Source organism: Jaculus jaculus, chromosome 18, assembly GCF_020740685.1.
Source record: "Jaculus jaculus isolate mJacJac1 chromosome 18, mJacJac1.mat.Y.cur, whole genome shotgun sequence".
Lineage (NCBI taxonomy): Eukaryota > Metazoa > Chordata > Mammalia > Rodentia > Dipodidae > Jaculus > Jaculus jaculus.
In genome coordinates this window covers 14,475,939-14,500,536 of record NC_059119.1, presented here as the reverse complement: position 1 = coordinate 14,500,536, position 24,598 = coordinate 14,475,939, and the positions used below count along the sequence as shown (strand labels likewise).

Below are 24,598 nucleotides of genomic sequence, written 5' to 3'. Positions count from 1 at the left end.
ATATATATCTGACTAGAGACATGGATCTTCATTGCTTTCAATTTTTTTTTTTTTGTTTTTAAACTGGGTGTGGTGGTGCACACCTTTAATCCCAGCACTCAGGTGGTAGAAGTAGGAGAATCGCCATGAGTTCAAGGCCACCCTGAGAGTACATAGTGAATTCCAGGTCAGCCTGGGATAGAGAGAGAGAGAGACCCTACCTGGCCAAAAAAAAAAAAAAAAAAAAAAAAGTGAGAATCTTTGAGAGGAGCTTTGCAGAATGGAAAAAAAAGTCGCCACAATACTCTGTGAATGGTAAGAAGGTTGGAACATTGAGAGTCAGCATTTCTAGTTTCTTGTCTTCATAGATTTTACATAAGAATCTTTTTGGCATTGGCCAGGATGCTTGTGACACCCCCCTCTCCAGAGCACTGCTTGTCCCCTGGCAAGGGTTGGCAAGAGGAGCCAAGGACTGCTAGCTTATGACGTGTCCTCAGTTCCCCGTGATACTGATTATGATGCAATGTTTCCTTGCACAGCTGTGATCCATGAGAAGATAGAGTAATTTGTTGTCTTTCCAGAGGCCAATGAAGACCCGAAGGACTCTGTCCCATTGCTGACATGGAGCAGGTGTCATCAGTAGGCAAATGGGTGCACATCACTGTGACAAATGGATATGATTTGGTAAAGACCCACTAACTTCCTCTTTGGGAGCACCAGGGAACGGTTGGGATTTTGTATCATTTCTGACCTCCAGCCTGCCAATTTTCTCCTCAGTCTTCCTTTATTGTGAATCTGTGCTCAGCAAGCCATGTTGTCATATGTTTAAAATAACGGACAATTTTAATACTACATTAACAGGGATCAAACATGAAGTCATTTTAGGGCAGGGGAGATGGCCCAGTGGCTGAAAGCATTTGCTCTGCAAATCTGAGGAATGGAATTCCTAACCCCAGATCACACGTTAAACTGCACACATCTGTGGTTCCAGATGGGCCTGGAGCAATAGGAGGTAATATCAGGAGAAATGAGGAAGCTCCCGGGCCAGCTCTGTGGTGTTTGCAGAGGCAAACAACTACAGAGACCCTGCCTCAAACAGGGTGTGAGGCAAGGACCAACACTGCAATGTGGTCCTCTGGCCTCCACATGTGTGTGCCCATACATATACACACCCATACATACATACATACATACCTATACACACATACACAAATACCTATAAGTATACACGCATACCTATATATGCACACGTACATACCTATACATACAAACACACACACACAAAGTCATTTTAGTTTTCCTATCTAATAATCTCTCTGCATCTCTTCTTCCTTTTATTTCCTTTCTTTTCTCGCTTCCTCTGTACCTCCTGTTTCTTCTTTCAAGACAGTATCTCACTCAAAATCCCAGAAATTCCCTTGCTTCAACCTCCCATGGGCTGAAATTACAAGCATAAGCCACCACAGCCGGCTTCTAATTTTTTTTTTAATTCTCATTTTTTTCTGAGAAAGATCTGAATTCTTCTAGAATTTCCTTTATTATTAATTTCATCTTATGATTTTAACTAATGAAACTGCAATAACTTTAAATGTGAGTGGGGCCTGGGGAGATAGCTCAGTGGTGAAAGACACTTATAAAGCCTGCTGGCCTGAGTTTGATTCCTCCAATACCAAAGCCAGATGCACAAAAGGTGATGCATGCATCTGGAGTTCATTTGCAATGGCAAGAGGCCCTGGCATGCCCTTTCTCATTCTCTCTCTCTTTCTTACTAGTAAATAAATAAAAAACAATTTAGGGCTGGAGAAATGGCTTAGCAGTTAAGGCACTTGCCTGTGAAGCCTAAGGACTCGTGTTTGACTCTCCAGGTCCTACATAAGCCAGACTCACAATGACACAATTGCACAAGGTTTCACATGTGCACAAGAGGTGCACACATTTGGAGTTCATTTGCAGTGACTTGAGGCCTTGGCATGCCAGTTCTCTCTCTCTCTCTCTCTCTCATAAAAAAAAAAAAAGCAGTCTAGGCTGGACAGATGGCTTAGAGGTTAAGTGCTTGCCTATGAAGCCTAAGAACCCTGGTTTGAGGCTTGATTACCCAGAACCCACATTAGCCAGATGCACAAGGGGGTGCACGCATCTGGAATTAGTTTGTAGTGGCTGGCGACCCTCTCTCTCTCTGTCACTCTCAAATAAATAAATAAACAAAAAATTATATATATATATATATATATATATATATATATATATATATAGAGAGAGAGAGAGAGAGAGAGAGAGAGAGAGAGAGAGAGCGAGCACAGTCTGCTGGGCCTACCTCAAAAGAAAAAATTAATTAAGTGATTAATTAAATGACAAAATATTTGCTATTATGTTTGCAAAGCTGTCCCACAGAGGATATAGTTAATGAGCTCTATTTGTTTTTAAAGTGTCTGTATAAAAATGTATACATAGGCTGGGCATGGTGGTGCACACCTTTAATCCCAGAATTTGGGAGGCAGAGGTAGGAGGATTGTTGCAAATTTGAGGCAGCCTGAGCTTACATAGTGAATGCCAAGTCAGCCTGGGCTAAAGTAAGGCCCTACCTCAAAAAACAAACACAAAAAAAAAAACACCAAAAAAGGTGTATATATAAATTCATACAAAACACTAAAATATATTCTAAAATGTCAATAGTGTTTATACATTAGAACATTGTAGGGGCTGGAGAGATGTCTTAGCAGTTAAGGCACTTACCTGCAAAACCAAAGGACCCAGGTTCAATTCCCCAGGACCCACAAAAGCCAGATGCATAAGGTGGTACATGCATTTGAAGTTCGTTTGCAGAGCTGGAGGCCCTGGATTACCCATTCTCTCTTTCTCTCTCTAAAATAACTAAATATAAATATTGAAAAAATTATATTTAGATTTTGGCCTTTTTGCCCAAATTTTGAAAAAAAATATTTTATGTTCTTCTCTTATCTATTTCTTTCCGTTGAAAAAAAATGCCATTAGTTCAAAAAAAAACATAGATCATTTATTTTTTCTATGTGATTTTTCATTCCTTCCTTCTTTTTTTTTTTTTTTTTTCTTTTTTTCAAGGTAAGGTCTCACTCTAGCCCAGTCTGACCTGGAATTCACTATAGAGTCTAAGGGTGGCCTCGAACACACAGTGATCCTCTTACCTCTGCCTCCTGAGTGCTGGGATTAAAGGCGTGCGCCACCACACCTGTCTTCTTTTTTTAATATTTTTATTTGAGAGAGAGAGAAAGAGGCAGATAATGAGAGAGAATGGACGCTCCAGGGCCTTCAGCTGCTGCAAACTCACTCCAGACACATGCACTACCTTGTGCATCTTGCTTATGTGGGTTCTGGGGAATTGAACCCGGGTCCTTTGGGTTTGCAGGTAAGCCCCTTAACCACTAAACCATCTGGCTAGCCCTTTTGTGTGATTTTCTTACTTTTTTACATGTTTATATGTTTGGGTTGTTTTATTTTGATTTTTGTTTTGGGGTTTTTGAGGTGGGGTCTCTATCTATCCCAGGCTATCCTGGAATTAGTCTTAGGCTGACCTCAAAATCACAGTGATTCTCCTACCTCATCCTCCAGTGCTAGGATTAAAGGCATGTGTCACCATGCCTGGCTTTTGTTGTTGTTGTTTGTTTTTTTTTTATTTATTTGGGAGCGACAGACAAAGAGAGAAAGAGGCAGAGACAGAGAGAATGGGTGCACCAGGGTCTGCAGTGGCAAACAAACTCTAGATGCATGCGCCCCCTGTGCATTTACGTGGATACTGAGGAATCAAACCTCGAACCTGGGTCCTTAGGCTTCACAGGTAAGTGCTTAACCACTAAGCCATCCCTCCAGCCCCTGTTTCTGTTTTTGAGACAGGATCTCATGTAAACCTTGAATTCCTGATCCTCTTGCCTCCACCTACTGAGTGCTGGGATTACAGGAGTGTGCCACCAAGCTTGTGCAGTGCTGGGGATTGAACCTGAGGCTTTGTGCATTCTGGGCAAGCTCTCTGCCAATTATGCTGCCTCCCTAGTCCTTGACAGTATAATTTTATAGTCAGATATTATAATAAATACTATTTTTAAAAAGTTAATGTTGGGCTGGAGAGATGGCTTAGCAGTTAAGGCCTTTGCCTGCAAAGCCAAAGGTTCCCAGTTCGACTCTCCATGACCCACATAAGTCAGATGCACAAGGGGCCACACCACATGCATCTGGAGTTTGTTTATAGTGGCTGGAGGCTCTGTCATGCCCTTTCTCTCTCCCTCCCTCCCTCTTTCTCTCTCTCAAATAAATAAAAAATAAAAAGTTAACGTAGGGTCAGGCATGGTGGTGCACAGCAGCACTCACAAGATCTCTGTGAGTTCCAGGCCAGCCTGAAACTACATAGTGAATTCCAGGTCAGCATAGGCTAAAATAAGAACCTACCTCAAAAAACCAAAAAATAGAAAAGTTAACCTTACACTTAAGTAGAATGTTACATTTAGCTACTAGAATTGATTAACAACATTCTACTTCTCCTGTGTGTGCTTATGATGTAGCTTATTAGGGAAAAACAAAATGCTGACTACCTCAAGACAGTATGGGATTGCCAGATATATGGGAATGTTCTGTATTCAAATGTAATTGTAAAGTTATATGTTTCTTCCCGCAGAAAGGCTTTAAAGGAGACAATCCGGTTACTTTTATTCGTGCAGAATTCAATCAGGTGGTTATTGGTGACTCTGCAAAAATTGCTGTCTCTCCAGAGGGAACTGCAAAGTACAACTTCACTAGCAGTTTAGAGCTCAGCGTTGAAGGCATCACTTTAGATGACCTCGCCCACAAACCTGTATTCTGTAAGTCTTATAGTTCTAAAACTGTTGGCAACTCATAACATGTTATAAGGAGATTGTGAGGCACCTCATCAGTTGTCGGGCAGTGGCGCACTCCTTATCTCCTTGCTGTAGGAGTAGCACATTACACCTGGAGTCTTATCTGCTTGTGCCTTATTAACTCTGATGGTCAATTTCCCAGGGTTTAGAGTCACCATGGAAACAAATCTCTGAGAATGCCTGAGGAATTTTTGAGATTAGGTTAAATGAGATGGAAGAATCCATGCTGACTCTGGGCAGCCTCATTCTTGTGATATGGTCCTAGACTGAATAAAAAGGAGAAAAGGAGCTGGGCGAAGTGGTGCACGCCTTTAATCCCAGCACTCAGGAGGTAGAGGAAGGTGGATCACTGTTGAGTTCAAGGCCACCCTGAGTCTGCATGGTAAATTCCAGGTCAGCCTGGGCTAGAATGAAACCCTACATAGAAAAAATAAAAAAAAAAAAAAAGGAGCCCAGCGTGGTGGCACACGCCTTTAAGCCCAACACTTGGGAGGCAGAGGTAGGAGGATTGCCCGAGTCCAAGGCCTCTCTGAGACTACCAAGTGAATTCCAGGTCAACCTCGGCTAAAGTGAGACCCTGCCTTGAAAAACCAAAATAAATAAATAAATACAAACAAGAAAAGGGGAAAGTGATGAGGCTGGAAAAATGGATTTCCCCAGAACTCACATCAGCCAGATGCACAAGGTGGCACATGAGTCTGGAGTTCATTTGGATTGGCTAGAGGCCCTGGAACAACCATTCTCTCTATTTGCCTCTCTTTCTCTCTCAAATAAATAAATAAAAATTAAAAATATGTAAAAATAAAAGGAGGAAGTGAGCTGTGCACTGGCATTCACTGCTCTTGGCTTGCTTGCTGTGGATATTTGTGGTCAGCTGCTGCATGCTCTTGCATCATGCCATCCCCCATGGTGGATGATATCCCTCAAACTATAAGCCAACACAAGCCCTTCCTCCATCCATGAGTGCCTCTTGTCAGGTAACTTGTTGCAACAATGAGAACTGTAATGAACACAGTACCCATCAGGACATCATTGTGTTTTTTATTTATTTATTGTTTTTTTGGTTTTTCGAGGTAGGGTCTCACTGTAGCCCAGACTGACCTGGAATTCACTATGGAGTCTCAGGGTGGCCTCGAACTCACAGCAATCCTCCTACTTCTGCCTTCCGAGTGCTGGGATTAAAGGCATGCACCACCACACCTGGCTCCACAAGTCTTTTTTTTTTCTCAATTTTTATTTTATTTTTTTTTTATTTGAGAGTGACAGACATAGAGAGAAAAACAGATAGAGGGAGAGAGAGAGAATGGGCGCGCCAGGGCTTCCAGCCACTGCAAACGAACTCCAGACGCGTGCGCCCCCTTGTGCAAATGGCTAACGTGGGACCTGGGGAACCGAGCCTCAAACCGGGATCCTTAGGCTTCACAGGCAAGCGCATAACTGCTAAGCCATCTCTCCAGCCCCTCAATTTTTATTAACATTTTCCATGATTATAAAAAGTATCCCATGGTAGTACCCTCCCCCCGCACTTTCTCCTTTGAAATTCCATTCTCCATCATATCCCCTCCCCATCTCAATCAGTCTCTCTTTTATTTTGATGTCATGGTCTTTTCCTCCTCTTATGATGGTCTTGTGTAGGTAGTGTCAGACATTATGAGGTCATGGATATCCAGGCCATTTTATGTCTGGAGGGAACACGTGGTATGGAGTCCTACCCTTCCTTTGGCTCTTACATTCTTTCCACCACCTCTTCCACATTAGACCCTGAGCCTTGGAAGGTGTGATAGAGATGTTACTCAGTACTCCAGTCACTTCTTTCCAGCACTATGATACCTTCTGAGTCATCCCAAAGTCACTGCCATCTGAAAGAGAAGATTCTCTACCCAAAGTAAGAGTAGTGTTAATATAAGGGTATAAATATTAAGAGAAGTGCTTACTGGGCAGTTTGATAAGCATAGTATATACATTTTTCCAGACATCAGCAGATGTTACACCCCTAGGGCTCATGACTACCCCTGTTTTAAGTTTTCCATATCAGGGATGTGTTTCCCCCCCATGAAGCGGGCCTCCAGTCCAATTGGAAGGCAGTTGGTTTCCACCATGACAGATGTGCCACTATTGCACCCATTGGCTCATTTGGACTAGCTGGCCAATTATAAGGCTTGCAGTGTCCACTTTTTTTTTTTTTTTTTTTTTGACCTGGAATTCACTATGTAGCCTCAGGGTGGCCTTGAGCTCACAGTGATACCTCCTACCTCTGCATCCTGAGTACTGGGATTAAAGGCATACATTTTATATATTTTACTTATTTATACATTTGACAGAGAGAGAGAGAATGGGCGCACAAGGGCCTCCAGCCACTTCAAATGAGCTCCAAACATGTGTGCCCCCTTGTGCATCTGGCTAATGTGGGTCCTGGGGAATTGAACCTGGGTTCTTCGGCTTTGTAGGCAAACGCCTTACCTGCTAAGCCGTCCCTCTAGCCCAGGACAATACTAATTTTAATCAGCTTTTATCAAAGACTTTATGACATATGATTGACCTTCGCAGAATTTATTGTCTAAGCTGAGTCAGGAACTTTTCCCCTGCATTTCAATATTTAGTGTTGCTGTGGCTGGAGAGATGGCTCAGCAATTGAGGCACTCGCCTGCAAAACCTAACAACCCAGGTTTGATTCCCCAGTGCCCACATCAAGCCAGATACACAGAAAAGTGTATGCATCTGGAGTTCATTTGTAGTTACAAGAGGCCCTGGCATATCTATATACTCTCTCCCTTTCTCTTTCTCTCTGTATCTCTCTACTTGCAAATAAATAAGTAAGTAAATAATTTTTGTTTTTGTTTTTGTTTTCCAAGGTAGGGGCTCGCTGTAGCCCAGGCTGAATTGGAATTCATATGTAATCTCAGGGTGGCCTTGAACTCATGGTGATCCTTCTACCTTTGCCTCCTGCGTGCTGGGATTAAAGGTGTGCATCAACATGCCCACCTAAATAAAGTATTAAAAAATTTTTTTTCTTAAAAAGGCACTTACTGCAAAGCTTTAAAACCCAATATTTTGGGTTGCTAGATTTTAGGAAGAAAAATTTAAAAAGCAAAGATATATTGGTATGTTTTCCAAAACTATTCATTGGTTATTGGAATTTCAAATTTAACTGAGCATTCTGTATTTTATCTAACAAATGTACTGCACTTTTGTGTACTCAGCATATTGTACGGGGTTGAATTTTATTTATTTCAGAATTTTGAATTCCTAGAAATATCTATAACATAACAGGTTCAGAAAGTATATTTTGAGTGAATTAAGTAGATAGATGGTTTCTCTGTCCACATCTTTATAGTTTCTATGCCCAGTGTTATTCCTGGTGTGGTGTGGGTATGGGTGTGTGTTGCAGTCTGGTTCACAATGCTGGTAGAAATCACCCAACCAAGAGCAGTTTCTGGGAAAGAGAGATTTATTTTGGCTTACAGCTCAAGGGGAAGCTCCACGATGGAAGGGGAAAATGATGGCATGAGCAGAGGGTGGACATCACCCCCTGGCCAACATAAGGTGGACAATAGCAACAGGAGTGTGCGCCAAACACTGGCATGGGGAAACTGGCTATAAAACCCATAAGCCCGCCCCTAACAATACATCACCAGGAGGTATTAATTCCCAAATCTCCATCAGCTGGGGACCTAGCATTCAGAACACCTAAGCTTATGGGGGACACCTGAATGAAACTACCACATTCCACCCCTGGCCCCCATAAACTGATAACCATACATGATGTAAACTGCAGTGCATTCATCTAACTTTAAAAGTCCCATAGTTGGGCTGGAGAGGTGGCTTAGCGGTTAAGTGCTTGCCTGTGAAGCCTAAGGACCCCATTCGAGGCTCAAATCTCCAGGACCCACATTAGCCAGATGCACAAGGGGGCGCACGCATTTGGAGTTCGCTTGCAGTGGCTGGAGCAAGTGCTTAACCGCTAAGCCATCTCTCCAGCCCAAGTTCCATAGTCTCTGATGTTGGTGTCTTCTTGGGTTTCAAGTTTATTTCTTTTCTGTCGTGCTGGGGATTGAGTCCAAAGCCCCATGCTAGTACTCTCCGGCTGAGCTCTACCCCAAGCCAACTTTGCTTCCTTCACTTAGACTTGTCTGGAAGTGTTCTGCTTGCTGCCCCCTTGTCCTTGATGGGAGAGTTGGAAACAGTCTCATTTTATTTGCTTTATTTTTTCCTAGTAACTATGATTGAACTTTTACCAAAGGAAAAGAAACAGAAGGATGAGAAGACCATCGTTCTTGGCCAAGCCGTGGTAGACCTTCTCCCTTTACTGGAAGGTCAGATATGCGATCCGTCCCAAAGCAAAAACATCAACGCTCATACAACCTGCGTCCAGAGAAGAGCAAGGCACAGCTTCAATGCACTGGAAGGGAAAAAATGAGGACACTTATCAGTGCCTGCAGTGGCTCTGACTTTATCCTTCTTTCTCTGGCTCACCGTGTGTGTGTGTGTGCATGTGTGTGTGCATGTGTGTGCATACCGATGGGTGCATCTGGGTGTATGTGCATGTTGAGGCCAGAGGACCTTGAGTGTTGTTTCAGGCACCATCCACCTTTATTTGTTTGTTTGTTTGGTTGGTTGGTTTTTGGTTTTTTAAGGTAGGGTCTTGCTGTAGCCCAAGCTGACCTGGAATTCACTCTGGTGATCCTCCTACCCTGCCTCCTGAGTTCTGGGATTAAAGGTGTGCACCACCATGCCCAGCTACCATCCACCTTAAAAAAAAAAAAAACAACAATTATTTATTTGAGAGAGAGAGAGAGAGAAAGAAAGAAAGAGGCAGGCATACAGAGCAAGTAAGTATGGGCATGCTAGGGTCTCCTGTCACTGCAGACAAACTCAACACATGCACCACTTTACATAGGTACTGGGGAATTGAACCATAGCCATCAGGTTTGCAAGCTAGCAAGCACCTTTTAAACTTTTTTTGAGGCCAGGTGTCTCACAGGCTGTAAACTTCTCAAGTAGGCCTAGATGGCCAATAAGCCCCAGGTATCCACCAAGCTTCACTCCCCATTGCTGGCACCACCATGCCTGCCTGTTTTGTTGTTGTTGTTTGTGTTTTTACATGGGTACTGGGGATTGAACTCAAGTACCAACTGAGCTATCTCCCCAGCCCCCAACTTGATCTTTTCTTACAGGAGAGACTTCTTTTGAAATGGCAGTTCCACTGCACCCTGTGCAGGGCTCACCCTTAGAGACTCTTTCACCAAGTTCTAAGGTAATCAGAGCTTTAACTCTGAATAACTTTTTTCAGATTGCCACTCAATCCAGTGGTCTGTCTGCTATTAAAGTCCAATTCATCTGAATCTGACTCATTAGGCACCCTGTGTTCATGGCACACATATACACATATAGTGTGAGATTCTGGGAAACAAGGTTGAGCCCTACTTTCTGAGAGCCTGTAATTTATAAATCATGGATTACAACCTAGTGTGGATGATGTAGGGAGAAGCACATAGGCTCAGAGCAGATAGTGGTCACCTTACCTGGGGCAGATGTAGGGAAGACCTAATCAATACTTCTTGAGTTTGTGCTGGTGGGTTAAATAGTGGAATGAAGCACATAACTAACTCACTTAGGCAAGGCGGACATTTCTGGCTGGAGACTTCCTGTTCAGAAGTTCCAGTTTAAGTGCAGTCCTACATTCCAGAGTGCTGTACTTTGCAACCTCTGTCTGGATTCCTCTGGCATGCTATCCCATAGGCACTTAAAATGCAGCTTTCCAAAACTGAGCTCCATATCTTCCCTCAAACTGGCTATTCCTTTTGTCTTCTTTTTTTAATTTTTATTTTTTTCTCAATTTTTATTAACATTTCCCATGATTATAAAAAATATCCCATGGTAATACCCTCCCCCCACACTTTCCCTTTGGAAATTCCATTCTCCATCATATCCCCTTGTCTTCTTTTGGCTAATGGCATTACCCATCCATGAACTAGAACACATAGGAACCAAGTTACATCCATGGCTGCTCCCTTGGGTCCTGACTGCAACCAACCTCAAAATCCACCTTTCACCACATCCAGCCTCTTCTCTCTCCTCCATGTCTCTGCTCTTAGCTTTATTCCCGCTCTGTACTGCTTCCCCTCTCATATGGATGATTGGAAGTAAACCTGTCCATGCCCTTGCTTCCCTCCAGGTCAGTCTTACTACTGCTAGTATAGTGACTTAAGAGTGGATCTTGGGGCTGGGGAGCTGGTTCAGTGGCCAAAGGCACTTGCTTGCAAAGCCTCCAGGCCCAGGTGCAATTCCCCAGTACCCACTTAAAGCCAGATATACAAAGTGGCTAATACATCTTAAGTTCATTTGTAGGGCAAGAGGCCCTGGCATGCCCATATTCTCTCTCTTAAATAAACAAAAATATTTTCATGAGAGAGAGAGAATTGGCACACCAGGAATTCCAGCCACTGCAATAGAACTTGAGACATGTGTGCCACCTTGTGCACATGTGTGGCCTTGCACATGTGTCACCTTGTGTGTCTGGTTTACATGCTATCTGGGGAGTTGAACCTGGGTCCTTAGGCTTCACAGGCAAGTGCCTTAACCGCTAAGCCATCTCTCCAGCCCCCAAAATATTTTTTTTTTTTTGTTTTTTTGAGGTAGGGCCTCACTATAGCCCAAGATATCTGGAATTCACTCTGTAATCCCAGGCTGGTCTCGAACTCACAGTAATCCTCCTACCTTGGCCTTTCAAGTGCTAGGATTAAAGGCATGCACTACCATGACCAGCCAGACTGACTCTTTTTTAAGAATATTTTTGGGAGCCAGGCATGGTGGTGCATGCTTTTAATCCCAGCACTTGGGAGGCCAAGGTGGGAGGATTACTCTGAGTGGGAGACCAGCCTAGGACTACAGAGTGAATTCCAGGTCAGCTTGGGCTACAGTGAGCACCTACCTCAACCCCTCATCCCTCCAAAAAAAAGAGTGAGTCTGGTCACATCTCTTCCCCTACATAGTATGGAATGGTTCATGGAATCACACACAGCACATGTGCAGGTCCAGATTTCTTAAGAAATCATACTACCTCCTTTATAATTTCCCGCTTCATCAACTTCCTCTGCCACCACTCTTGTCCTGGAATTTTATTTTTGAGAATCCTAAATTATTTACTTATACTTGGGTTGAACATGGCATACTGTTTCAGTCCCTCTTTTCATAAACTGCTCTTTTTGTTTTGTTTTTTGAGGTAGGGTCTCACTCTAACCCAGGCTGACCTGGAATTCACTATGTAGTCTCAGGGTAGCCTTGAATTCACCACGATCCTCCTATCTCTGCCTCCCAAGTGCTGGGGTTAAAGGTGTGCGCCACCACACCCGGCTTGCAAATTCTTTTTTTAAAATTTTTTTATTTTATTTATTTGAGAGAGAGAGTAGGGTAGAAAGAGAGAATGGGTGCACCAGGGCCTCTGGCCACTGCAAACAAACTCCAGACACATGTGCTACCTTGTGCATCTGGTTTATGTGGGTCCTGGGAAATTGAACCTGGGTCGTCCTTAGGCTTTGCAAACAAGCACCTTAACCACTAAGCCATTTCTCCAGTCCCCAGGTTGCAAATTTTTGTTCAAACTGAAATGATATCATTGGCTCCTACTTTTCTCCAGCCCAATAATTAATTATTCACTTCCTTTTTGGTGCTCCTCAACTAGGGAATTTTGTACATGTCCCTGTTAACATGTTTGTCATAACTCATAAAACTGTGACATTAGAGCTGGAGAGATGGCTCAGCAATTAAGGTGCTTATTTGTAAAGCCTAACAACCCAAGTTTGATTCCCCTGTACTCACAAAAATCCAAATATACAAAAGGGGGCATGTATCTGGAGTTCGTTTGCAACAGCTGGAGACCATGGTGCGCCCATCCTCTCTATAGCCAGGCATGGTGGCTCAATCTCAGCATTCTGGAGAACCAAAACCAAAACCAAACCAAAATAATAACATGAGTTTCATAATAAAAAGAATATTGTTATTATTATTAGCCTATTAGTACACATTTAAATCTGTCTTTTCTTTTTTTCTTTTTCTTTTTTATAAGGTAGGGACTCACTCTAGCCAGGATGACCTGGAATTCACTATGTAGACTCAGGGTGGCCTTGAACTCATGGTGATCCTCCTACCTCTGCCTCCTGAGTGCTGGGATTAAAGGCATGTGTCACCACACCCAGCCTAATCTGCTAGTTATTATATCCTGTGTGAAGATATTAGAGACACATACATTTATAGTTTGCAGATACATACATATATAATAAAATTTATTATAAAGCACTACATTTAAATAATAAGAAAAATCATAAAGTACAGACTAGAAAAAAAAACATCCAATGCCACTTCAAGTCAGCCTATTGTTGATATTTAGGTATAGAATTATTCAATTTCTCTTCCATATGTATTTGTATATGCATTTTACCTCACTGTGGCAGAGTGAAAAGGAGTATAGTTTAGGATTGGTTTCTCTTCAACTCATGAGAACTAGAGAAAACTATTTTGAGTTTGTGTGGAAATAATTAAGCTTAATCTTTTTATCTTGAACAGTGATAGGAAAATGGCCTATAGTGATCTTTAAAATGATGCATGATTTCATTTTTTTTCCCCAGCAATGTAGTCTTGAAGTTAAGGTGTTTGTGGCAGAACCCTTGCTGACTCCAGCCCAGGTGTCAGGGAGCAATCTGCTGAAGGTGACGTTGGAGGCTGCCTACTCTGTACCTGATGCATTTGTTCCATCAGGGCCTCAGCAGAACTACATGGTTGGCCTGCAGTTTCCATCAGTTGGAGAGGTAAAGCCTTTTCCTTTCTTCACACAAAAAAAAAAAAAAAAAAAAAATCTTACAGCCAGGCATGGTGGTACATGCCTTTAATCCCAGCACTCAGGAGGCAGAGTAGGAGGATCACCATGAGTTCAAGGCCACCCTGAGACTACATAGTGAATTCCAGGTCAGCCTGGTCTAGAGTGAGACCCTACCTCGAAAAATGGTAACAACAAAAAAATTCTTACAAAAACTTCAAAGTATATACAGAAATACAGGAAATAATATAATAAATCCCGTGTACCCAGCATCAGCTTCCTAGATTTTATCAAGCTCACTCTGTAGCCCAGGCTAGTCCCAAACCCCCAGCAGTCCTCCACCTTAGTCTCCAGTGTTGGGATTATATGCATGAGCTATGATGTCTGGTTGAATGTCATCTGTTTTTAAAATTTATTTTAATTTATTTATTTAAGTGGAAAAGAAGAAAACAGAGAGAGATTGAGAGGACACACCAGGGAATCCAGCCACAGCAAACGAACTCCAGATGCATGACCCCTTGTGCATCTGGCTAATGTGGGTCCTGTGGAATCGAACCTGGGTCCTTTGGCTTTGCAGGCAAATGCCTTAACCGCTAAGCCATTCCTCCAGCCCATTTTTTTTGACTTTAGCTTTGTTTTAGATGTTTCATTCTTCAAAAAATAAATTACTGGACTGGAGAGATGGCTTAGCCATTAAGACACTTGTTGCAAAGCAAAAGGACTAAGGTTTGATTCTCCAGGTCTCACGTAAGCCAGATACACAAGGTGGCACATGCATTCTTTGGCTTTGCAGGCAAATACCTTAACTACCTGCTAAGCCATTTCTCCAGCCCTTATTGGTGAGTTTTAACAGTTCTCTATATATTCTGATTACCAATTTCTTTTTGTTAAACATTTATTTATTTATTTATTTATTTGAGAGATGGGAAGAGAGAAAGAGGCAGATAGATAGAGAGAATGGGCATACAAGGGCCTCTAGCCACTGCAAATGAACTTCAAACGCATGGGATACCTTGTGTATCTGCCTTATGTGGGTCCTGGGAAATTGAACCTGGTCCTTAGGCTTCACAGGCAAGTGCCTTAATCACTAAGCCATCTCTCAAGCCCTAGCTTTTAAAAACATATTTTATTTATTTGAGATAGAAAGAGGTAGAGAGAAAATTGGCACACCAGGGTCTCCAGCCAATGGAAACAACCTCAAGATGCATGTGCCATTTTTCTCATCTGGCTTACATGGGTCCTGGAGAATTGAATGGGGATCCTTTGGCTTTGTAGGCAAATGCCTTAACCGCTAAGACATCTCTCCAGCCCCCTCCAGTCCTACTTTTAAAAAATATTTTATTTATTTGCAAGGAGAGAGAGAGGGAGAGAGAGGGAGAATGACAGGGTCTTTAGCCACTACAAATGAACTCCAGATGCATGCACCACTTTTTAAAAAAATATTTTTATTATTAACAACTTCCATGATTGTAAACAATATCCCATGGTAATTCCCTCCCTCTCCCCACTTTCCCATTTGAAACTCCATCATATCCCCTCCCCCCCTCAATCAGTCTCTCTTTTTCCTCCTATTTATGATGGTCTTGTGTAGGTAGTGTCAGGCACTGTGAGGTCATGGATATCCAGGCCATTTTGTGTCTGGAGGAACACGTTGTAAGGAGTCTTACCCTTCCTTTGGCTTTTACATTCTTTCTGCCACCTCTTCCGCAATGGCCCCCGAGCCTTGGAAGTTATGATAGAGATATTGCAGTGCTGTGTACTCCTCTGTCACTTCTTCTCAGCACTGTGATGCCTTCTGAGTCATTCCAAGATCACTGCCATCTGAAAAGAGAAGGTTTTCTACCAAAAGTGAGAGTAGCATTAATATATATGGGATGAGCATTAAGAGAAGTGCTTACTGGGCAGTTTGATGAGCATAGAATATACATTTAGCCAGGCAACAGCAGACATTACACCCGGCCTCCAGTCCAATTAGAGGGCAGTTGGTTTCCTCCAAACAGACATGCCCCTATTGCACCTGTTGGCTTGAAAGTAAATAAAATATATTTTTTTAAAGTTCTTAAAGTGAAAGAATCTGAAGTGACCTGTAGTGAATCATCATGAATGTGGAAAGGGCCGCACATGGTGGCACACGCCTTTAATCCCAGCACTTGGGAAGTGGAGGTAGGAGGATCGCGTGAGTTCGAGGTTACCCTGAGACTACATAGTGAATTCCAGGACAGCCTGGGCTAGACTGAGACCCTACCTCGAAAACCAAAAAAAAGAATGGGGAAAGGAATCTACTAGTAATTCAAACTTGTCATCCCCTGGACAGTAGTCAACTGCACTGCCACTGGACAGGGTACATTTTTCTGTGGTAACTTGAATACGTGTCCCCCAATAGATTGAGGAGTGTTCTTAAAGCGTCTTGGATTTCTAGCTGCCTGGCTGAAGGAGGTGACAGTAAGGGCAGATCTGAATTCCAGCTTAAGACCTGCAAAGTGCCTGAGTTCTGCCTGGCTTCAATGTGGTTTGGTTGCCGGTTCTTTTGCTCTTGCTTTTGCTGGTGTTGCTGGTGGCTTTTTGTTGTTGATTGTTTTGTTTCTGAGGTAGGGTCTTACTCTAGCCCAGGCTGACCTGGAATCCACTATGGAGTCTCAGGGTGGCCTTGAACTCACGGTGATCCTCCTACCTCTGCCTCCCGAGTGCTGGGATTAAAGGTGTGTGCTGGGCTGGAGAGATGGTTGAGTGGTTAAGCACTTGCCTGTGAAGCCCAAGGACCCCGGTTCGAGGCTCGGTTCCCCAGGTCCCACGTTAGCCAGATGCACAGGGGGCGCACACGTCTGGAGTTCGTTTGCAGTGGCTGGCAGCCCTGGTGCGCCCATTCTCTCTATCTCTCTCTCTCTCTGCCTCTTTCTCTCTCTGTCACTCTCAAATAAATAAATAAAAATGAACAAAAAAAAATTTTTTAAGGTGTGTGCTGCCACACCTGGCTTAGTGGTGACTTTTGGCTTTTCTCTCTCTCTTTCTCTGTTTGGTCCTGTAAAAGGGGGAGGGGGTCAACTTCTTCTATTATGGAACTTCCCCAAGACCTGTAAGCTTCAAATAAATGTGATTTCTCCTCTAAACTGTGCCTGGTTTGGAGGTTCATCTTAGCAACGTGAGGCTGTCTACTATATTTTCATATCCACTGATAAAAATAATCTGCATCTGACCAATGTTCTATGCATTACAGAGTTGTAAACTAGCACAAAGATAATGGTCTACACAGAACAGGTAATCATGGAAGGGATAATACCCATTATGCCACTGGAAAAAACACTTCAGCAGTCTTTTCTCCATTTCAGAGCCCTTTGCAATTTTCCTTATATGTGGTCTTATTTTTGTAGAAAGATTATCCCATTATATTTAAGAATGGAAATCTGAAGCTTGGAGGTGAAAGAGAACCTGTTCCCCGGCCTAAAAAGTGGCCCATTGCTAACATCTTGGCTCCAGGAGCTTGTAATATTCCTGATGCTTTTATTGTGGGCGGTCCCTATGAGGAAGAAGAAGGAGAACTCAACCACCCTGAGGTGAGAAAGTTTTTGTGATAAACTCAGTGCACTGACAAGATGATGAAACATTTTGTAAATCACTGAAATTTAGACATCTGTCACTTGTCTAAATATAATTCTTATGCAAATGTTTCTCAAATTTAAGTCCAGCAAAATATTTATTTTATTTTAAATTTATTATTTGTGTGTGTGTGTGTGTGTGTGTGTGTGTGTGTGTGTAGGCAAAAACAAAATAAAACAACTACAAGTTAGGCACAATGGCAAATGCCTATAGCCTAGTTCCTTGATAACCTTAGGCAGGAGGATCTCTTGAATCCAGGTATTTAAGACCATCCTAGGTAACATAGCAAGACCACACCTTAAATAAAATGGCCGGGCGTGGTGGCACACGCCTTTAATCCCAGCACTCGGGAGGCAGAGGTAGGAGGACTGCCATGAGTTCAAGGCCACCCTGAGATGACAGAGTTAATTCCAGGTCAGCCTGGACCAGAGTGAGACCCTACCTCGAAAAACCAAAAAAATAAAAAAATTAAAATAAATAAATAAATAAATAAAATGCTAGAGTTCCTCCTAATTTTAATATGACTCTTGGGTTGAGAATCACTGATTGATGTTATGTGCATGAACATTAGGCACTTAGCAATGCATTAATGTAAGGGTTCTCTGAGTAACTTATCTGTTTTTTCCTTATTTTATTTATTTGAGAGAGAAAGAGGCAGATAGACAGGAGAGAATGGGTGTACCAGGGCCTCTAGCCACTGCAAACGGACTCCAGACACATGTGCCCCCTTTGCATCTGGCTTACATGGGTTCTGTGAGTCAAACCTGGGTCCTTAGGTCTTGCAGACAAGCATCTTTACTGCCAAGCCATCTGTCCAGCCCTGAGTAACTTATCTTACATACTGTAAGTAGGGTGGTACTTGAAATAGTCTTCATACATATAGTAGTAATGAAAGTATGGGATCAACTCTACCCAGTAGATTGTTGGAATGAAGCTGGCCCACATGCAGAACAGAATTCTCTGTCTTATTATTTACAGGACAGGGAATTTAGGAATCAAGCAGAGTGTGTAAAGAAAAGGATTGTTTGGGACTTGGAAAGTCGCTACTACCTTGATCCTACTGCAGTTGCAAGGTAGGAACCGGATGAGACTGTGTCTAACCAACCAAGTTTGCAGATAGGAAGAAAGTTATTCTTATTAATCTTATTTACATTTTAGTTCAAATATCTTTTTAAAAAATTTTATTTATTTTTAGTTATTTATTAGAGAGAGAGAGGGAGAGGGATGTAGAGAATGGGTGCACCAGGGACTCCAGCCACTGCAAACAAACTCTAAATGCATACACCACTTTGTGTATCTGGCTTATGTGGGTCCTGTGGAATTGAACTGAGGTCCTTTGGCTTTTCAGGCAAGCGCCTTAACTGCTAAGCCATCTCTCCAGTCCCAAGTTCAGATATCTTGAGACTTTCTTTCTCACTGTGTCTGTATCAGTTCGACATCATGTTCATTTACTACTAGTAGAGGCACTAGTGATAGCAGTGTAACCAAGCTGGGTATCTGTTGCTCTTTCTTCCAGAAAAGAACCTGCATGTATGGTGGCTCGGTGGTGTCATCAGGCATCCAGGCTTAATCTTTAGTTTTACTCCACCTTCTTTAATATGCACCTTCTCTCTCTTTCCAATTATACATGCATATAAAAAAAGAGATTTTCAGCTAGAGAAAAGGCTCAGCAGTTAAGGTGCTTGCCTGTAAAGCCTAACAACCAGGGTTCGATTCCCCCAGCACCCACATAAAACAGATTAACAAAGTGGCACATGTATCTATTGTTTGTTTGCTGGAGCGGTAAACCATAGCATGTACATTCATTCTCTCTCCATCTCACTCTCAAGTAAATATATAAATATTAAAAAATAAGGTGAAGATAGGCATGGTGGCAAAAAACACCTTTAATCACAGCATTCAGGAGGCAGAAGTAGGAGGATCGCTGTGAGTTCGAGGTGAGCCTGAGACTACATAGTCCAGGTCAGCCTGGGCTAAAGTGAGACTTTTCCTCAGAAAAAAATAATAAGGTAGAGAGTGATAAGGGAGATTCTTGATGTCAACCCCGGCCTCTGCATGCATGCACAACACATACCTGCACACGTGTGTCTATATACATAAGCACACACACATATGCAAATTTAAGAAATTTATAGTGGAGAGATGGCTTAGTGGTTAAGGTACTTTACTACAAAGCCAAAGGACCCAGGTTCAATTCTCCAGGACCCACATAACGCCAGATGTACAATGTGGCGCAGGCATCTGGAGTTCAATTGCAGTGGCTAAAGGCCCTGGCATGCCCATTCATTCTCTCTCTCTCTTTCTCAAATAAAATAAAATAAAACATTAAAAAAAGAAATGTATTTATTCACATGTGTGTTTGCACAGGACCACCAAGGCCTCTTGCTATGCAAATAAACACCAGACACTTGTGACATTTTTTTTGGGGGGGGTGTTCGAGGTAGGGTTTCATTCTAGTCCAGGCTGACCTGGAATTCACTCTGTAGTCTCAGGGTGGCCTCACACTCATAGCGATCCTCCTATCTCTGCCTCCCAAGTGCTGTGATTAAAGGGGTGTGCCATCATGCCAGCAACTTGTGCCACTTTTTATGCCTGGCTTACTTGAGTGGTCAGGGAATTAATCATTAGAATTAGTACTTATTATTTGAAGGTTATGAACAGTTTTATATATTACACTTCTCCTTGCTATTACAAAATACCTGACAAAGCCACTTAAAGAAGGACTAGAAGGATGGCTTGGTTCACAGTTGGAGCATACATGCTGTCTATCATGGTAGGGAAGGCGTACTGGCAGGACCCTGATGTTGCTGGTCACGTTTCAGCTACACTCAGGAAGCAGAACAAGGTGAATGCTGGTGTTCATCTCATTCCCCTCCCCTTTTCAAAATTTTATTTGTAGACAGAGAGACAGAGACAGAATGGGCACACCAGTGTGTCTAGCCACTACAAATGAATTCCAGATGCATATGCCACCTTGTGCATCTGGCTTATGTGGGTACTGGGAATTGAACCTGGGTTTGCAGGCAAGTACCTTAACCACTGAACCATCTCTCCAGCCCAATTTCCCCTTTTTATTCAACCTGAGACCCTAGCCATTAAGATGATGCCACCCACATTCAGGGTATGTCTTCCCTGCTCACTTAAACCTTTTTTGGAAAGTGTCATTGACATATCCACAAGTGTGTTTCCATGGTGATTCTAAATATCATCAACTTGGCAATCAAGAGTTATCATCACACTTTTTTTTTTTTGCACACACATATATAATTATGTATCCCATTAACTTCTCAAAGAAAAGGATATTTCTCTTCAAACTATATTGCAGGATTGGAGAGATGGCTCAGCAGTTAAGGCGCTTGCCTACAAAGCATTGCAGCCCAGGTTCAGTTCCCCAGTACCAACATAAAGCCAGATGTACAAAGTGACACATGCACCTGAAGCTGTTAAGGCAGCTAGGCCCTGGCATGCCTATTCTCTCTCTCTCTCCTTGCAAATAAATAAAAATATTTTAAACTATATTGCAAGCAAGTGCCTTTAACTGATGAACCATCTCTCTAGCCTATTCTTTTTGTTAAATTTAATTTAATTCTTTTTTTTTTTTCAAGGTAGGGTCTTACTGTAGCCCAGGCTGACCTAGAATTCACTATGTAGTCTCAGGCTGGCCTCAAATTCACAGCGATCTTCCTACCTTGGCCTCCCGAGTGCTGGGATTAAAGGTGTGCACTATCATGCCCGGCTTTCTCTAGTCTATTCTTTAAACTATACTGATCCATTATTGTGTATAATGCTAATGGGCTGATTTTTGATTTGCAGTTTCCAGAAGAGAATTGCTGATTGCCGGTACTTGCCTGTAGAGATCACAAGAATTCCTGTGGTTACTCTTCCGAAAGGAAAATCTGGCAAATTTGAGAAGGTAAATATATTTACTTAAAACTATTTCTTTTTAAAATTTTATTTATTTATTTAAGAGAGAGAGAGAAAGAGGAAGAGGCAAAGAGAAAGAGAGAATGGGCACACCAGGGCCTCCAGTCACTGCATACAAACTCCAGACACATGTGTCCCCTTGTGCATCTGGTTTATGTGGGCCCTGGGGAATTGAACCAGGGTCCTTAGACTTCACAGGCAAATTCCTTAACCGCTAAGCCACTCCCCCAGCTCCCACTTACAGCTATTTCTAAAGCTGGCTCAGCAGCTTGTAGGTACAATTTCAGCCCTTGAGAAGCTGAAGGAGAAGGATCACTTCACTGAAGAGTTCAAGATCAGCCTGGGCAACAGATCAGACCTTTGTCTCTAATATGAAAAAACAAACAAAACTACAAACCAAAACTGTTATTCTGCTTCTAATTTTGATTTCACAGAAAAATGAGAGTGCATACGGCTGTTTTCCCCAGAGTGGCCAGTTCAGGCTGATTTGCCATGGCTCAGTGGTTAAAGGTGCTTACAAACCCTGATAGCCTGGGTTTAACTCCCCAGTACCCATGTCAAACCAGATGCTTAAAATGGTACATGTGCCTGGAGTTTGTTGGCAGTGGCAGGAAATCTTTGCTTACACATAAAGAAATAAATAAAATATTTTATTATTTTTAAAAATTATTTTAATTTTTTTCAAGGCAGAGTCAAGCCCAGGCTGCCTTGGAATCCATTCTGTAGTCTCAGGATGGCCTCGAATTCATGGCAATCCTCCTACCTTTGCCTCCCAATTGTTGGGGTTAAAGGCATGTGCCACTATGCTCAGCTCAAATAAAATATTTTTACAAATGTTGTTGTCGTCGTTAGTTTTGAGGTAGAGTCTCACTCTAGACTAGGCTGACCTGGATCCTACTCTGTAGTCCTAGACTGGCCTTGGAACTCACAGCAATTAATTATTTTGTTTTTAAAAAAGAAACCAAGCCAGGCATGGTGGCATACATCTTTAATCCCAGCACTCAGGAGGCAGATGTAGGAGGATCACCATGAATTCGAGCCACCCTGAGACTACATAGTGAATCCCAGGTCAGCCTGAGCTAGAAGAATAAGACCCTATCTTGGAAAACAAAACAAAAAAAAGGAAGGAGGAAAGGAAGGAAGGAAGGAAGGAAGGAAGGAAGGAAGGAAGGAAGGAAGGAAGGAAGGAAGGAAGGAAGGAAGGAGGAAAGAAGGAAGGAAGGAAGGAAGGAAGGAGGAAAGAAGGAAGGAAGGAAGGAAGGAAGGAAGAAAGGAAGGAAGGAAGGAAGGAAGAAAGGAGGAAAGAAGGAAGGAAGGAAGGAAGGAAGGAAGGAAGGAAGGAAGGAAGGAAGGAAGGAAGGGGGGAGGGAGGAAAGAACCCAAAGTCCTACAATGTTTGTATGACTGGCTCGAGAGGAGTAGCTGGTAGGTAGCACAGTTCGCTGCTCACACAGCCCCTGTGCTGCTGAGTCTGAGCTCCGTACCAGCAGCACTGGCAGCTCTCTGGTTTGATTCCTTTAGGTCGACGATGAAAATCAGCTCTCGTTTCATGGCGTGGCTTATGTCAATATGGTCCCATTGCTGTACCCAGGTGTGAATAGGATTAGGGGAGCTTTCCATGTTTACCCTTACCTGGACAATACAGTCTTTGCAAAGGTAAGAAAAATTACAGAAAAAGCATCATTTAATGTATCCTTCATATGTGTGTTTGCTGACATTAAAATTTTTTTTTTCAGATGGAGCGAGATTGAGAGAAAGACACAGAGAGAGAGAGAACTGGTGTGCCAGGACTTCAGCCCTGACAATCAAATGACAGATGCTTGCCCCACCTAGTGGGCATTTACCTCACCATTGTGCATCTGGCTTATGTGGGATCTGGAGAATTGGACATGGGTCCTTGGGCTTAGCAGACAAGCACCTAAACCACTGGGCCATTTCTTCACCAGCCCTGACTTTTTTTTTTTCTTTTTTTTCTTTTCTAGGTAGGGTTTTACTCTAGCCCAGAATGACCTATAATTCACTATATCATTTCAGGGTGGCCTCGAACTCACAATGATCCTCCTACCTCCCTGCTGATATTTTTAACGTGCACATTTTTGCAATTGACACTTAGAACCAGTTGACAAACTGGTATTTTTAACTATAAATCTTTGAAGGCATTATCCCTTCGACTTGAAAATTCATAGCTTGGCATGGTGGCACACATACTTTAATCCCAACACTTGGGAGACAGAGGTGGGAGGATCGCTATGAGTTTGAGGCCAGCCTGAGACGACATAGTGAATTCCAGATCAGCCTGGACTAGAGTGAGACCCTACTTTGAAAACCCAAAAAGAGGGCTGGAGAGACAGCTTAGCAGGTAAGGCACTTGCCTGCAAAGCCAAAGGGCCCAGGTTTTACTCCCCAGGACCCACGTAAGCCAGATACACAAGGTAGCACATGTGTCTGGAGTTTGAGTGCAGTAGCTAGAGGCCTTGGCATGCCCATTCTCTCTCTCTCTCAAATAAATAAACAAAAATGCAATGTTAAAATAAAGACCCCCCCCAAAAAAATTTTAAGGACAGCTAGTCATGGTGGTATATGGCTATAATCTCAGGATTATAATCTCAGGAGGTGGAGGCAGGAAGATCAGGAGTTCATGGTTATTCCTAGCAACATAGTGGATTTGAGGCCATCCTGTCTCAAAATAAAAATCTAGGAGGATTGCCATGAGTTTGAGGCCACCCTGAGACTACATAGTGAGTTCCAGGTCAGCCTGAGCTAGAGCGAGACCCTATCTTGAAAAGTCAATATATATATATATATATATATATATATATATATATATATATATATATATATATATATATATATATATCTCCAAACCAGAACTTCCGGCCAAGATGGCGACTGCCTAGCTGCACTCCAGATACCAAGGGGAAAAAAAAAAAGATAGATGCAGATCCTAAGAAGAGAGCTGCCCCAACATACCTCAAAAGGGGCCCAACTGAAACTAAGGACAACTGGCGAAACAAGCAAGGGTGATGTTTTCCTGTGAACCAGATACCAGCACAAAGGGGAAGGAGACCAACACAGAGAAAAATCAACTCCTACCAAATCAGAGAGCCAGAGCCTCAGAGGCCCCAACACCTCAGCACTGAAGCAGACCAAAAATGAACCCAACATGGCTCAGGGAAATTTTGCAGAAGAGGGGGCGGAAAGAATGTCAGAGTCACATGTTGGGTCATGATTTGCAGAGACATTTATCATACCAATAACTGGGGGCTAACTCCACAATGCACGACCCATTTTCATCAACAAGGAGGGTCCAATGGGAGGGGGTAGATCACAGATGAGCCTAAACAATGGTACCAAACTGCCTGTATTTACTTAAAAGAAAACTAATAAATTAAATTAAAAAAAAGAAATTAAAAAATAAAATAAAAAA

The 24,598-nt window shown here is 42.6% G+C and overlaps 1 protein-coding gene across 1 annotated transcript in view; it reads left to right on the top strand.

Annotated features, from left to right (window-relative positions):
* Cfap70 (cilia and flagella associated protein 70) overlaps positions 1 to 24,598 on the top strand; it is a 68,022-nt gene that overhangs the window by 6,664 nt on the left and 36,760 nt on the right. The window contains exons 2-10 of the mRNA XM_045137550.1: positions 561 to 663; positions 4,622 to 4,805; positions 9,056 to 9,154; positions 10,016 to 10,095; positions 13,466 to 13,645; positions 17,022 to 17,204; positions 18,226 to 18,320; positions 21,061 to 21,160; positions 22,693 to 22,827. Of these exons, the coding sequence (XP_044993485.1) occupies positions 601 to 663; positions 4,622 to 4,805; positions 9,056 to 9,154; positions 10,016 to 10,095; positions 13,466 to 13,645; positions 17,022 to 17,204; positions 18,226 to 18,320; positions 21,061 to 21,160; positions 22,693 to 22,827 (1,119 nt within the window). The 5' untranslated portion in view covers positions 561 to 600. The remainder of the gene's footprint in view (positions 1 to 560; positions 664 to 4,621; positions 4,806 to 9,055; positions 9,155 to 10,015; positions 10,096 to 13,465; positions 13,646 to 17,021; positions 17,205 to 18,225; positions 18,321 to 21,060; positions 21,161 to 22,692; positions 22,828 to 24,598) is intronic.